This window comes from Grus americana, chromosome 27 (assembly GCF_028858705.1).
Source record: "Grus americana isolate bGruAme1 chromosome 27, bGruAme1.mat, whole genome shotgun sequence".
NCBI lineage: Eukaryota > Metazoa > Chordata > Aves > Gruiformes > Gruidae > Grus > Grus americana.
This window is the reverse complement of record NC_072878.1, coordinates 800,489-816,406: the sequence shown is the minus strand read 5'-3', so window position 1 is coordinate 816,406 and position 15,918 is coordinate 800,489. Positions and strand designations below refer to the sequence as shown.

The 15,918-nt window shown below is 52.6% G+C and overlaps 1 protein-coding gene across 1 annotated transcript; it reads left to right on the top strand.

The window, feature by feature from the left end:
- The first annotated feature begins 4,580 nt into the window (after window positions 1-4,580).
- LOC129196846 (olfactory receptor 14A16-like) lies at window positions 4,581-5,546 on the top strand. The gene has a single exon (XM_054804817.1). The coding sequence runs from the start codon at window positions 4,581-4,583 to the stop codon at window positions 5,544-5,546; it is 966 nt and encodes a 321-aa protein (XP_054660792.1).
- The last annotated feature ends 10,372 nt before the right edge of the window (window positions 5,547-15,918 follow it).

Here is a 15,918-nt window from a genome sequence, read left to right as displayed (position 1 = left end):
GCACTTGATCCAACCGTACTTAGGTCTGACTTTTTTCCATGGTGACAGGGAACCTGAGTGCTTTCCCTACCACTACCAAGGGAAGAGCCCTGTAGTGGAGGGAAACACAAAATCCTTTGGGCTGGAAGGGACCTCAGGAGGGCTCTAGTCCAACCTCCTGCTCACAGGAGGGTCATACTCACTGCTCACAGTTATAGGGTCACACCAACTTGCACAGGACACAGAAACATAGAATCATAGTATCATAGAATCATAGTCATAGGGTCACAGAGTCACAGAGTCATAGAATCATAGAATCACAATGAGCAGGGTTGGACAAGGCCAGGTCGGATGGGGCTTTGGGTAGCCTGGGCTAGTGGAGGGTGTTCCTGCCCATGGCAGGGCTGTTGGAACTAGATGATCTTTAAGGTCCCTTCCAACAAAAAACATTCTATGATTCTATGTTTCTATGAAATTCCTTCAATTTATTATGAATCAAATCAGGGTAGTGTGATGTGAAGTAAGAAGAAATCTTCAAACACCTTTCCCCAGCCTCTCCCTTCTTCTTAGGCTTAACTTCACTCCCAATATTCTCGACCTCCTTCCCCTCCCAAGCAGTTTGTCTGTTTGTCCCAATACATTGTCTCTGCTGCTCCTTGCTCTTCAGAGGGAGGACTCCTCACACTCTTCCCCTGCTGAGCATGGGGTCCCTCTCATGGGAGAAAGTCCTCCACGAACTTCTCCAACATGAGTCCTTCCCACGGGCTGCAGTTCTTCATGGAATGCTCCAGTGTGGGTCACTTCCATGGGGTGCAGTCTTCAGGAACAGACTGCTCCAGCGTGGGTCCCCTACGGGGTCACAAGTCCTGCCATTAAACCAGCTCCAGTGTGGATTCTTCTCTCCACAGGGTCACAGGTCCTGCCAGGAGCGTAGGCTTCCCACAGTGTCACAGCCTCCTTTAGGTGCATCCACTTGCTCCAGAATGGAGTCCTCCGTGGGCTGGAGGTGGATAGCTGCTCCACTGCTAACTTCCATGGGCTGCTGGGGGACAGCCTGCCTCACCATGGTCGTCTCCACGGGCTTCAGGGGAATCTCTGCTCAAGCACCTGGAGCACCTCTTTCCCATCGTTCTTCACTGACCTTGGTGTCTGCAGAGTTGTTCCTCTCACATCTTCTCACTCCCCTCTCTCTGACTGCATTTGCTCCTGGTCATTTGGTTCTTTTCCCTCCCTTCTTAAATAAGTTATCACAGAGGTGCTACCACCATGGCTGATTGTCTCGGCCTTGGCCAGTGGTGCATCGATCTTCGAGCTGGCTGGCATTGGATCTATTGGACATAGGGGAACCTGCTGGCATCTTCTCACACAAGCTACCCCTGAAGCTCCCCCTGCTATAAAAACCTTGCCATGAAAACTCAATACATCCACTGATCCTGGACGGGCTGGTTTTGAAATCACATTCAGTGTTTTGGAGACTGTGTTCATGGTAATTCCTGCCTGTGTCTGTAGAGCCCTGCAACTCCTCATGGCTCAAGCCATGAACAAGGCCACCTGCATACAGGTCTGCATTAGGACGACCATGGCCACCCAGACTATCTTGAGACTGGTTGAAGTGTGCTTTCAGAGATGGTGGAGTTTTTCTCAACATTGGGAAACAACACGAGAAAGAAATAATGGCACAAAGTGAAGCTTTGGAAGTTGAGACTGGATAGGAAGGTTTCACGTAACTTTGAATTACATGAAACATCACTCCAAGTGCAGTGCTGTGGTACAAGAGGCCACCCAGAAAGAGTCTGGATTAGCCAAAGCTTTGTATTTCAACACACAGCCCATGAAGATGGAGAGATATCAGTCAGGGTAGGAAGATGCTCAAGTGAGAGCAAGGTTGGCAAGCACAGTGGATGTCCACAGCCTTCAAGGAAACAGGTGCAGGCTTAGGACACCATAGGACAACCTGTGGTGGAGATGGTCAAGGGAGATGACAAAGTTGAAAGCCCCCAACAGAGCTGAGGTCTTGCTCCCATTGGCTGTGGCTGTTGGCTGGGTCAGCAAGGCCTACCAGGAGACACCTAATCCTTACAGCACGAGGGCCTAATGGCCTCCTTGTCTCCACTCAAGAGCCTGGGAGGTGTCGTACCATTGTCCTGCACTTGGCATTGCATGTCCCCACGACACCCTGCCCCAGGAAGAGCCCTGAGCCCTGGGTGTGGGACAGGACCTCCCCTCCCAGGGGCTGGGGGTCAGGGCTTGGCCCTTTGGCTCAATAAAACACACCCAGGATTACTCAGCATCAGAGCCACCTTGCCATTGCCTTTGCCTACCTGTCATCACTGCCTCCACTTGCCTGCTCTAACCAGCCCCAGAGTTGCTTTGTCAGGGATGGCCCTCAGGGGGACCCATTAATGCTCCAAGAAACTGTGGAGTTTGCATCGGACTGTGACTTCTGGAGAGGTTTCATCAGCTTCCTCTCAGGGCCTGAGCTTCATGAACTCATCCCCAAACCCACCAGAGGGGTCATTAACATGCCGCCTTGGGCTGGGCCTCTGCTGCTGAGCTGCTCCAGGCTCCTGGGATGGAGGGAGCTCATAGCAAGTGGGCTGTGCTGCAGAGAGACATCTCTGCCCAGGAGCAGCTCCTCTGCCAAGCGCAGCAGGGCGAAGGGCACTGCCAGGGTATCTCAGGGAGATGAGCAAGGCAGGTGAAGAGCTTAAAGGCGGTCAGGACTGGGAGGATGACTGAGAGCTCATGGAAGGAGAAATCTTGAGAGCCCTTGACACGGTAAGTCTCTGGGTGCAGGGCAATGCAGCTGTAGTTCCCGGAGACATCTCCTAAAGCTGGAACGGCTGAAGCTTATGGAGGGGGTGGGCTTTTTTAGGCAATTTTAAATAGCTGTGTAGCCAGTTTTCAGCTGGAGGTGCCCAGGGCTGTACTTCAGAGGACGGTCCCTCCACACCAGGGGAATCTTCTGCCTTCCCGTGTCAACTCTCAGCCTGCTCAGGGAGCTCCCCATGCAACTGCAGGGAGAAGCTGTGGGTGGAAGGAGTGACCCCCTGGAAGGGCAGGGCAGGGTCCTTCTGCTGGTCTGAGGGTGCTGTGTGGATCAGGGTTATTCACAGCTCCAGATCACCCCTGGGACATTTCCCAGGGCACTTTTCAAGAAGCACGTCAAGGCAGGGGCTACATGGAAAGAAAGGTGCTTCCCAGGGTTGGTGCTTTGAATTCCCTGCTGTGATGGTCGGAGGAAACAGTGATGGAGCTGTCAGGTTTGCACAGGAGACCAAGACTCCTCCAGCATTACAGTGAGTGATGAACAGTTTTTTCAAGGCACCTGATAAAGTCACTTCACCCTTTCCTCTGCCTACAGAAAGCATTCACATCACCTTTGTGGTGCCTTCAGGGTTGATCTGCTCTTCTCCTTAAGACCTGCCAACACAGAGGTGCCCCTGGGCAGGGCCCTGGTGCCAGGAGGGGTCTGCAGTGCAGAGCTGAGCACACAGAGGGTGGGATGGGCTCTGTGAGCAGGGACAGGGAGGAGAGGTGTGGGCAGAGCACCAGCTCCTGGCAGGGACAGCTCCAGGCAGCAGAGACATGGGCAGGGAGTGGGAGGAAACTGCAGCCAAGCCCTGGGCTAGGCTGCCTTCGGGCTGCTCTCTTGTGGTCCCTCACTCTAGATGTCTGCTGAGCAATGAGGTGACTCTCCATTTAAGATATCCCATCTTCAGGAGACTTGATTTTCTGCTTAGTGCATCTCACTGGTCTCGCGTGCTGTCCCCCAGAAAGGCACGGCTGTGCTGTAGGATCCCAGGGAGTGCTGAGCCATCCCTCATGGGTTGCCAGTCTCCTCTCAGAGGCCTTTGCTTCCCTCTGAGAGGGGCTGTGTCCTGCCCTCTCCATCACAACTCCACCTATGTGCTTGAAAAAGAAGAGTTTACAGATCTGCCCTTTGAAACAGCACTCCCTTGCTCTCATTAGAATCTAGCTGCTTTTTTTTTTAAAGAGTAATTTGTGTGCACAGCCATCCTCAATGTAGAAGAAGCAAAAGCACAGGGCATCTGGGACCAAGACTGATGGGCAATGCAGCTCTCCTGACTCTGCACTGAGACACAGAGACCTGAGCCCTTTTCCCTGTCTTGTCCTAAGAGTCCACACTTTCAGTCATAAAAAAGGGGATTTCTTCCCTTAAAAATACTCACCAGAAGTGATGGTGGAAACGAAAAAAACAACAGAGAAAATCACCATAAAGACATGCTCAGACTCTCTTCTGCAGCCCACACTCTCTGGAGTGGTGAGTGCAGATATTGAACATTTCCATCAAGGGTGAATTGCATCTGACAGCCCTTGTGACCATTGGGGAAGCCAAGAACCAGCTCCCATGTACTCACTGCAGCAGGGCAGAGCTGACTCCTTGGCAGCACAGGGGCAGAGGTCCTGCTCCTCACAGCACACTCAGCCAGCACAAAGCAAAGAGAGGAAATGCCTTGGAATTGGGGGAGGGGGATGGGATGTCTATGCAAAATCAAGTGGCTTTGCTCAGAGAAGTCTGTTGTAATTTTCCCGTCTTTTCCTCCTTAGGACAATGTCCGTGTGTCAAGAACAAGGATATGACCAACTGCAGCTCCATGACCCACTTCCTCCTCCTGGCATTTGCAGACACACGGGAGCTGCAGCTCTTGCACTTCTGGCTCTTCCTGGGCATCTACCTGGCTGCTCTCCTGGCCAATGGCCTCATCATCACTGCCATAGCCTGCGACCACCACCTCCACACCCCCATGTACTTCTTCCTCCTCAACCTCTCCCTCCTTGACCTGGGCTCCATCTCCATCACGGTCCCTAAAGCCATGGTCAATTCCCTCTGGAACACAAAGGTTATCTCCTACACAGGATGTGCTGCACAGGTCTTTTTCTTTTACTTTCTTATGCCAGCAGAGTATTATCTTCTCACTGTCATGGCCTATGACCGCTATGTTGCCATCTGCCAACCCCTGCACTACGGGACCCTCCTGGGCAGCAGAGCTTGTGTCCACATGGCAGCAGCTGCCTGGGGCACTGGGTTTCTCTATGCTGTGCTGCACACGGCCAATACATTTTCAATTCCACTGTGCCAGGGCAATGCCTTGGACCAGTTCTTCTGCGATGTTCCCCAGATCCTCAAGCTCTCCTGCTCAGATGCCTACCTCAGGGAGTTTGGGCTTATTGTGGTTAGTGCCTGTTTATTCTTTGCGTGTTTTGTTTTCATTGTGCTGTCCTATGTGCAGATCTTCAGGGCTGTGCTGAGGATCCCCTCTGAGCAGGGACGGCACAAAGCCTTTTCCATGTGCCTCCCGCACTTGGCCGTGGTGTCCTTGTTTATCAGCAGTGGCATGTTTTCCTACCTGAAGCCCAACTCCATCTCCTCCCCATCCCTGGACCTGGTGGTGGCAGTTCTGTACTCGGTGGTGCCTCCAGCAGTGAACCCCCTCATCTACAGCATGAGGAACCAGGAGCTCAAGGGTGCAGTTCAGACACTGATGACTAGATGTTTTTCAGAAGCAATATACTGCCCATCTCCTCCTACAGTTCACCCGTAACAGAACTCATGGCAGGCCCAGCCTGTCTTTTGTATGTTTTCTAGTTGTTGATGTTATTCTTGATTTTAGCTTTTAAAATTTTCTTTTTTTCAGTTGTGATAATGTTGTCCACAAAATTTTCATTATTCATACCAATTCTAATTCATTAATGACCTGTCTGATTTGATCCAGAGAAATTTTAAATGAATTTCCACACCCCCTGTGCATTAAAACATTAAAAACAACACTGCAGTGACATTTGTGACTGAGATTTTTCCTCTGAGACCTTCTCTGGAGCTGCAGAGGCAGTTCCTGTATACAGAGTCCCTGCACAGCAGATCTGTGACAGAGCTGGCCTCTCAAGAGAGGTTTACCATCAGTGGAATTCAATAGACTGGATGCGGTGCAGCACCCAAACACATCTCATGGCATTGGCAATAAGGCAGGTCTCCTCTGAGCAGCCTCCATGGCCACATAAGAGCCTCTGTGGGAGGCAGTCAGTGGCAGTGATGTCCCTTAGGTGGGTCTGCCTCCCAGCCTGACCAGCACGTCCCTTGCAGAGTCCCCCTGTGACCCCAGGCCCCACAGCCCACTTGCTCTGCAGAGCAGCTCCACCAGCTCAAGGGCTGTGGAGAGCATGGGCAGGGGGTGTAGGAGTGGCTGGCCAGGCCAGCACAGATGTGCCCACCTTGTCGAAAGGCTCTGTGGGGAGATGGGATGTCCTGGGAGAAGAGCAGGCCACCATGTGTGTGCAGGGCAGACATGGAAAGAGAAAGCCTTGGCTGCGGGTGCCAGCTTGGGGCAGGCTGCCCTGCCACTGGGGCAGCGGGAGCTGCCAGAGGAGCCCCAGGGCCAGGACTCTGTGCTGTCCTGGGGAGCGGGACTGGCAGGGGGGCTGCAGGCTGCCTGGCGTGGAGATCTCCTCAGCATGCCAGCCAGAGAGACACTGTCACTCGCCTCCATCTTCTCCATTTCCTGCTGAGGGACCAGCACAGACTGGGATGCTCTGCTCACCTGGGGAGAGGGCAGGGGAGTGGTGAGAGCTGGGAAGGGGCTGGGATGTCTGGGCTGGGAAGTGCCAGTGAGAGGGAAACACCGGTGTCCACCTCAGCTGTGTGAGTGTGCAGGGTGGGGGCAGACAGCAGTGTCCTCGCACAGCCAGGCCTCCTGGCAGAGCCATGAAGCACCAGCAGAGCAGGACCTGCTCTGTGCCCATGTGTGCTGGGCACCCCGGGAGAGCTGCCCCGCGGTCATCGTCACACAGCAGCCAAGAACAACCACCATTGCCAGCACCGGCCTCCCACCCCAGCTCAGAGGGGTTGTTTGTGCCTCCACGGAGGGACACCGAGTGACCAGGTCACAAGTCCATCTTGGCATCGTACAGACGAGTCGTAAGCATGCACATGGTGTGCGTGTGGTGGGAGGAACCTGAGTGAGCACAAATGCCCACAGCTGTTCCTGGGGACACCATGAAGGTGCGTGGGACACACAGTGTCCCCAGGTCACTTGACTGAGAGAGTAACATCCCCTGGGAAACCACCTGCATGCAGCACTGGGGTGGGCTTCCTTGAACCCAGGTCCCCGTGTCCATTCCTCCTGCCTTGGGGCACCTCAGGCGAGTGCAGAGCAGGGCGATACAGCGCAGGGCTGAGGTGCCTCCCAGCCTCCTGACGTGGCAACAGGAGCCCAGCGAGACACTGTGACTGCTGCCATGCGCTGCCTCTGCGTCTGCAAGGGAAGGACTCGTGTCTCTGAACACCCCGTGTGCATGAGGAGTGCATGAGGACAGACAGCTCAGGTGTGGGCACCTCACAGGGCCAAACCTGCTGAACCTTGTCAAACCACTGTTGAATCCACTTTGTTAAATTCCAGCCAACTTATGGAACTCTGTCAAATTATCATTTTACCTCGACACAACATATTGCTGCTTCTCTGAGTGAGGTGCATTCTACTCATCCACAACACATAAACAGTCCTGGCAAGGAAGGTTTTGGGGGTGGGCATGGGGCTCTGTGCAAGACACTTTTTTAATGCTATAGCTTCACCCATGCTAATTAATATATTCTCTGTCTTTGAAATAAAAAAAGAAATGAAGAAGGAAATAATCTAAAGAAAAGAAAATGTGTCAACACACTTTTCAAATTTTACAATTCTTCATACTTTTTTGTCTTTCCTTCTAATATTCTGGTCTTTCATGGGATTTGGTGTTCTTTTTCCTTTTTTGCAAAGGAACTTGTTTTCCAGAACTGGGGTTACTTGTAGGACATGAATGCCTTCAGTCTCAGGGACACAGAAGCTCGGTGCCAGTGTCGATGCCCTGGGACCCCTTGCCCAGCCTCCACCTGCAGCTCCCCAGGGGCTCTGGTCTCCCACAGCTCCTCTCTGACAGCTGCCAGTCCCAGGCAAGCCCCTCAGCTACGCTGGGGCCCCTACAAGTGCCCGTGGGTGGTTTTGGTCAGACAGCTGAGATCTGCCTGGAAGGGTGAACAACAGGTTTAGACATTCAAAGAGATGTCAGCACATTTTTATCAGCTGAAACATTTGAGTACTTTTCATGAAATGACAATGTTTCCCCACCATGCCCGCAATGGGGATTTCCAAGAATTGCATTAATCATGGGAGAAGAAATACTGATCTTTGCTCATTCTTGCCTTACCACTACTCCATTTCACTGTGTGTTTAACCTCCCTCCCCTTCCGGGTGTTGCAGCTCTCCTGGTTAAAGGACCGTGTCTAAGGGCATCTTTTCCGCAAAGTAAGTGGACATAGGCCCTTCCCATGGCTCTCCAGGCTTCCCCCTCCCCTTGCTTTTTGGTCATTCAGATTCCTCCCAACCATCCGGTGGCTGCTTTGAGCTTCAGGCAGTTAGAAACTTGCCCTTCCTTTCAGAGGTCTTATTAACTCTTTATTCAACTCTTGAATTGTATTTCATCTCTACTTTCCTAGCTGTCTAAATCATTTCTTGTATGACTATGCCTTGTGGAAGGTGGACATCACTAGGTGTAGCTTGGCCGTGGCATACAGTGCGGGAGAGTGTTTTCATAGAAGCATAGAATCATAGAATGATTTGAGTTGGAAGGGACCTCAAAGATCAGACGCCCTTCACTAGGCCTCGTTTCCCGAAGCCCCATCCAACCTGGCCTTGAAGACTTCCAGGGATGGGGCATCCACAGCTTCTCTGGGCAACCTGTGCCAGTGCCTCACCACCCTCACAGGGAAGAATTTCTTCCTCATATCTACCCTCTTTTAGTTTAAACACATTACCCCTTGTCCTACCACTACACTCCCTTGGAAACAGTCCCTCCCAAGCCTTCCTTTAGGCCATCTTTAGGTACTGGAAGGCTGCAATAAGGTCTCCTCAGAGCCTTCTCTTCTCCAGGCCAAACAACCCCAACTCTCTCAGCCTGTCTTCACAGGAGAGGTGTTCCAGCCCTCTGATTATCTTTATGATGTCCTCTGGACTCACTCCAACAGCTCCATGTCTTTCTTGTACTGAGGACGGCAGAGCTGAACACAGTACTCTACGTGGGCTCTCACCAGAGCAGAGGGGCAGAATCATCTCCCTTGACCTGCTGGCCATGGTTCTTTTGATGCAGCCCGGGATACAGTTGGATTGCTGGGCTGCAAGTGCACACTGACAGCTCATGTCCAGTTCTTCATCGACCAGTACCCTCACGTCCTGCTGCACAGGGCTGCTCTCAATCCCTTCATCGCCCAGAAGGTATTGATACCAGGGGCTGCCTGACCCAGGTGTCGGACCTTTTACTTGGCCTTGCTGAATTTCATGAGGATCACATGGGCCCACTTCTCGAGCTTGTTCAGGTCCCTCTGAATGGCATCCTGTCCCTCAGGCATGTCAAATGCACCACACAGCTTGGTGTCACCTGCACATTTGCTAAGAGTGCATTCATGTTGTTCAGCCTGGAGAAAAGGCGGCTCCAGGGAGATCATATTGCGGCTTACCAGTAACTGAAGGGGCCTACAGGAAAGATGGTCAGGGACTGTTCATCAGGGAGTGTAGTGACAGAACAAGGGGTAATGGGTTTAAGCTGAAGGAGGGTCGCTTTAGATTAGATGTTAGAAAGAAATTCTTTACTGTTAGAGTGGTGAGACCCTGGAACAGGTTGCCCAGAGAGGTTGTGGATGCCTCATCCCTGGAAGTCTTGAAGACCAGGTTGGATGAGGCTTCGGGAAATGAGGCCTAGTGGAAGGTGTCCCTGCCCATGTCAGGGAGGTTGGAACTAGATGATCTTTGAGATCCCTTCCAACTCAAATCATTCTGCGCTTTGCAGAGGAGCTGCTCCTGGGCAGAGATGTCTCTCTGCAGTGCTGCCCACTTGCCATGAGCTCCCTCCATCCCAGGAGCCTGGAGCAGCTCAGCAGCAGAGGACCAGCCCAGGGCAACACTTTCTCTGCTCTCCCACACTCCCTGCAGATGTCCCTGGGGCTCCAGGGCTGAAGCTTCTCAAAGGCATCAGGGTCTCTCCTGGGGAGCGTAGGCTGACGCAGACTGAAGTCATCACTGACTGTCCCTCTCTGAGCACTGGAGAGATGGATTTCAGAAGTGGGATTTTTCCTCCTGTGGCATGGTGGTCTATGAGAGGTTGAAATGTTCCCCTCCCTTAACCCCTCTCCCTGTCCCATGGCCAGGCAGGTCACCGCAGCAGTGACAGGCAGAGATCGTTTCCCCCCACGCAGGGCAGGGATTCAGCAGTGTCCATCAGGTCTCTCCTCTCTGGTGAGTAGTCTGGAGACTGGAGTGGGCTTCAGCTCTCCCCCACGCACCCCACAGACCCACAGGAGGTGGGATTCCTCTTGCCTCAGCTCAGTGTGCACACCGTCCATGAGTCAGTACAGAGACAAAGGACTGGCCATTTTTTCGCTCAGCAATGTCTAAAGCCAGCCGGATGGCTTTCACCTCTGCAAACTGACTCGATTCACCTTCTCCTTCAGCTGTTTGTACGAGTCGTCATGGAGGACTCCATCCAGCAGCCTTCCACCTCAGATGTTCTCCCACAATATTATGACAGGGCGCATCTGCACACAGGGCATACTGCTTCTCATTTTCTGGTGGTTTATGACATGGTGTGTCCTCTTCAGCACGTGTCACGTCCTCTTCTGGCAACACTACAAAGTTTTGGCCTTCTGGCCAGTCCATGGTCACTTCAAAGATTCCTGAGCAGTCGAGGTTTCCCATTCAAGCCTGTTGTGTTATTAGCACAACCCCTTTACTCCACATAGCATCAGTTTCATTATGCAGAGAGGGTTCCCTCCCTTTGAACATCCAGCCCAGTACAGGCAATCGAGGTGCCAAGATGGGTTGTGCTTCAGTACCAACTCCTTCTGAAGTGGCTCAAAGCCCTTCATATGCTGCCAATATCTTTTTTTTTTTCAGTTGGATTGCAGTGGGCCTCGGATCCTCCATATCCCTGGCTCCAAAAACCCAGGGGTCAACCTTGAGTCTCTCCAGGTGCTTTCTGCCAGAGGCTTCAGGTGGGGCCGTGGTCCCTGGCTGTGCTGTAAAGCATGTTTTTCACTTCTCCTCCGGTCTAGACTGGCCCAATGGCTATCACACGAACTATCTCTTGTCTAATTTGTTCAAAGGCTTGTTGCTGCTCAGGACCCATTCAAAGCTGTTCTTCTCCTGGGTCACTTGATAGAGAGGGCTTATGATCAGATTATAACCTGGAATGTGCCTTCTCCAAAAACCCACAACACCTGGGAAAGCTTGTGTTTCTTTTTTGTTAGGTGGTGGCAACAAACCTGTTATTTTATGGATCACATCCATTGGGCTATAACAATGCCCATCTTCATATTTTGTTCCTAAATCCTGGACCTTCTGTGCACGTCCTTTGCTCTTCCTTTATTTTATGGCAAAACCAGCTCTCAGAAGAATCTAGATCCCTCTTTTCCCTTTCTCAAACACTTCCTTTTCTGTCTTGCCCCACACAATGATGTCATCAATACACTGCAGGTGCTCAGGAGCTTCACCCTCTTCTAGTGCAGTCTGGATCAGCACATGGCCAATGGTACTTGCTGTTCTTGAACCTGCAGCAACCCCCCAACAGAAGGATCCTCTGAGGGACCTGGCAAGCTAATGGCTAAACATCTTCTCTGTACTCAAGGCAGCTATACCAAAAGCCCATTGGTACCCTGTTGGGTCTTTGAAGTACCCTCTCTGGAGGTGGTCTATGCCAAGGATGCTTCTGGACCAGTCCCAACGGGGTGCTTTTGCCACTCTTTCCCAGTTAGGCTTTCCTCAGCCTCCAACACAGACAGTTCTTGGGATCCTCCCATCACTCCAGAAATGCAGATGGGTTCTGCCCCTTTGTAATCTGATGGCGTTAGAGTACATGCGCACCGGTGTCCCCAGACCTTTATACTCCCATGGGGCTGATGTGTCAGGCCATCCATCCCACACGGTCCAGTAAACTTGGTTGTCCCTTTCTTCTGCCCTGCTGGAGACAGGGCCCCTTTATTCCTGGTCAGCATATTCATTCCTTGGGTTTTGTCACTGCAAAGCAGAAGTCATAGAATCATAGAATCATAGAATCATAGAATGGTTAGGGTTGGAAGGGACCTTAAAGATCGTCTAGTTCCAACCCCCCTGACATGTGCAGGGACACCCTCCACTAGACCTCATTGCCCAAAGCCTCATCCAACCTGGTCTTAAACACTCCCAGGGATGGGGCATCCACAACCTCTCTGGGCAACCTGTTCCAGGGCCTCACCACTCTAACAGTAAAGAATTTCTTTCTAACATCTAATCTAAAGCGACCCTCCTTCAGCTTGAACCCATTACCCCTTGTCCTGTCACTACACTCCCTCATAAACAGTCCCTGACCATCTTTCCTGTAGGCCCCTTCAGGTACTGGTAAGCCACAATTAGATCTCCCCGGAGCCACCTTTTCTCCAGGCTGAACAAGCCCAACTGTCTCAGCCTGTCCTCATAGGAAAGGTGCTCCATCCCTCTGATCAGCTTCCTGGACTCCTCTGGACTCTCTCCAACAGCTCCATGTCTCTCCTGTGCTGGGGCCCCCAGAGCTGGACGCAGTACTCCAGGTGGGGTCTCACAAGAGCAGAGCAGAGTGGCAGAGTCCCCTCCCTCAACCTGCTGGTCACACTGCTTTTGATGCAGCCCAGGACACGGTTGGCTTTCTGGGCTGCAAGCGCACACTGCCGGCTCATGTTGAGCTTCTCATCAATCGATACCCCCAAGTCCTTCTCCTCAGGGCTGCTCTCAATCCATTCTGCACCCAGCCTGTAGCTGTGCTTGGGATTGCCCCGACCCATGTGCAGGACCTTGCACTTGGCCTTGTTGAACTTCATGCGGTTCGCACGGGTGCACCTCTCCAGCCTGTCAAGGTCCCTCTGGATGGCATCCATTCCCACCACCGTGTCAACCACACCACACAGCTCGGTGTTGTCGGCAAACTTGCTGAGGGTGCACTCGATCCCACTGTCCATGTTGCTGACAAAGATGTTGAACAGTGCCGGTCCCAGTGCTGATCCCTGAGGAATGCCACTCGTCACTGGCCTGCGCTTGGACATTGAGCCGTTGACCACAAGTCTTTGAGTGCGACCATCCAGCCAATTCCTTATCCACCGAGTGGTCCATCCATTGAATCCATGTCTCTCCAATTTAGAGACAAGGATGTCATGCAGGACAGTGTCGAATGCCTTGCACAAGACCAGGTAGATGATGTCACCCTTCCCTTATCCACCAACGCTGTAACCCCATCGTAGAAGGCCACCAAATTTGTCAGGCAGGATTTGCCCCTAGTGAAGCTGTGTTGGCTGTCACCAATCACCTCCTGGTTTTCCCTGTGCCTGAGCGTAGTCTCCAGGAGGGTCTGCTCCATAATCTTGTCAGGCATGGAGGTGAGACTGGTTCCCTGGGTCTTCCTTATTACCCTTCTTAAAAATGGGGGTTATGTTTCCCCTTTTCCAGTCAGTGGGAACTTTGCTGGATTGCCAGGACTTCTCAAATATGATGAACTGGCGCTTCATCCGCCAGTTCCCTCAAGACCCACGGATGCAACTCATCAGGTCCCATGGACTTGTGCACCTTCAGGTTCCTTAGATATTCTCGAACCTGATCTTCTCCTACAGTGGGCGGTTCTGCATTCTCCCAGTCCCTGCCTTCTGTGACCTGGGCAGTGTGGCTCAAGCATTTGCCAGTGAAGACTGAGGCAAAGAAGTCATTGAGTACCTCAGCCTTCTCCATATCCTGGGTAACCAGGTCACCCGTTTCATTCCGGAGGGGACCCACATTATCCTTCATCCTCCTTTTCTCACTAACATACCTATAGAAGCTTTTCTTGTTGTCCTCAACATCCCTGGCCAGACTAATTTCTATCAGGGCTTTGGCTTTCCTAACCTGATCCCTGGCTGCTCGGATAGTTTCTCTGTATTCTTCCCAGGCTACCTGCCCTTGCTTCCACCCTCTGTAGGCTTCCTTTTTTTTGTTTGACTTTGCCCAGGAGCTCCTTGTTCATCCATGGGGGGCTTCTTGGTGGTTTTGCTTGACTTCCTCTTTGTTGGGATGCATTGCTCCTGAGCTTGGAGGAGGTGACCCTTGAATATTAGCCAGCTGTCTTGGGCCCCTCTTCCTTCCAGGGCTTTGTCCCATGGTATTCTACCAGGCAGATCCCTGAAGAGGCCAAAGTCTGCTCTCCTGAAGTCCAGGGTAGTGAACTTGCTGCACGCCCTCCTCGCTGCCCTGAGGATCCTGAATTCCACCATTTCGTGGTCACTGCAGCCAAGGCTGCCCTTGAGCTTCACGTCCCCTACCAGGCCCTCCTTATTGGTGAGAATAAGGTCCAGCATGGCACCTCTCCTCGTGGGCTCCTCTATCACTTGGAGGAGAAAGTTGTCATCGACACATTCCAGGAACTTCCTGGATTGCTTACGCTCAGCTGCATTGTCCCTCCAGCAGATGTCAGGGTGGTTGAAGTCCCCCATAAGGACCAGGGCTTGTGAGCGTGAGGCTGCTCCTGTCTGCCTATAGAGGGCTTCATCTGCTCGGTCTCCCTGGTCAGGTGGCCTGTAGCAGACCCCTGCTATGATGTCCCCTGCCCCAGCGCTCCTTTTAATCCTGACCCATAGGCTCTCGGTGAGCTCCTCCTCCATCCCCAGGTGGAGCTCCATGCACTCCAGCTGGTCATCGACATACAGAGTGACATCCCCTCCTCGCCTGCCCTGCCTGTCCTTCCTAAAGAGCCTGTACCCTTCCATCCCAACACTCCAGTCATAGGAGCTGTCCCACCATGTCTCTGTAATGCCAATAAGGTCATAGCCTTGCAGGCGCGCACACGTCTCCAGCTCCTCTTGTTTATTCCCCATGCTCCGTGCGTTCGCATAGAGGCATTTCAGTTGTGCCCCCGATGAGGCTGACTTATTGGCTGGGGTGGCTGGATTCTTTTGATGTATCTTCCCAGTGTTACCATGTTGGTTCCTGTTGCATCTGGAGCCCCCAGCTCATCTCCTGTAGGCTTCGAGCGTGCTGTAGTGCATCTAGCACGTCTCTGAGCAGGAGGCTGAGGGCCCTCACCAGCACCCTGTCCCTCCAACCTGGGCACATCATCCCACAACATGTCACTGACAAGCCTGATGTTATCCCCCTCCCGCTTCGAGCCTAGTTTAAAGCTCTATCGATGAGCCCCGCTAGTTCCTGGGCAAAGATCTTCTTCCCCTTTTTGAGGGAGATGAATCCCATCAGGGTTCATCAGGCCTGGTGCCGTGTAGGCCGTCCCATTGTCAAAGAACTCAAAGTTATGGTGTTGACACCAGCCACGGAGCCATGCATTTATGGACTGAGTCTGCCTGTTCCTCCCAACATTGCTGCCCTCAACTGGGAGGAGGGAGGAGAATATTACCTGTGCTCCCAAATCCTTCAGTGACCATCCCAAGAGCCTGAAGTCCCTTTTGATTGCTTTTGTAGTATGTGTCTCTGCTTCATCCCCACCCACATGGAGGAGCAGCAGTGGGTAATAGTCAGAGGGCTGTACCAGGCTGGGAAGTTTCCTAGCGATGTCTTTGACACAGGCCCCAGGGAGGCAGCAGACTTCTCTGAGGGGAGGGTCTGCCCCGCATATCGGGCCCTCTGTACCCTTCAGAAGGGAGTCCCCTATGACTATAACTCTCCTTTTCTTCTTTGTTGGGGTGGTCATGACCTGAGGCATGGGCCTTTTGGGCCTAGGTGCTACCTCTGGAGTAGCTTGACTGTCATCCACATCCTCGCTCGAGTGGCCTTCCACAGCCAGAGCCTGGTACCTGTTGCACAGGGGTACGTGGGAAGGCGAGGTGGGTGAGGAGGAGAAGGCTCGCCTGCCACGCTGAGCATGGACTTGTTTCTATTCACTCCCCTCTTTGAGGCTGCTGCCTTCTGCCTG

Coding starts and splice junctions, on each gene's coding strand:
- LOC129196846 (XM_054804817.1), top strand. CDS start 4,581: ATGACCAACTGCAGCTCCATGACCCACTTCCTCCTCCTGGCATTTGCA.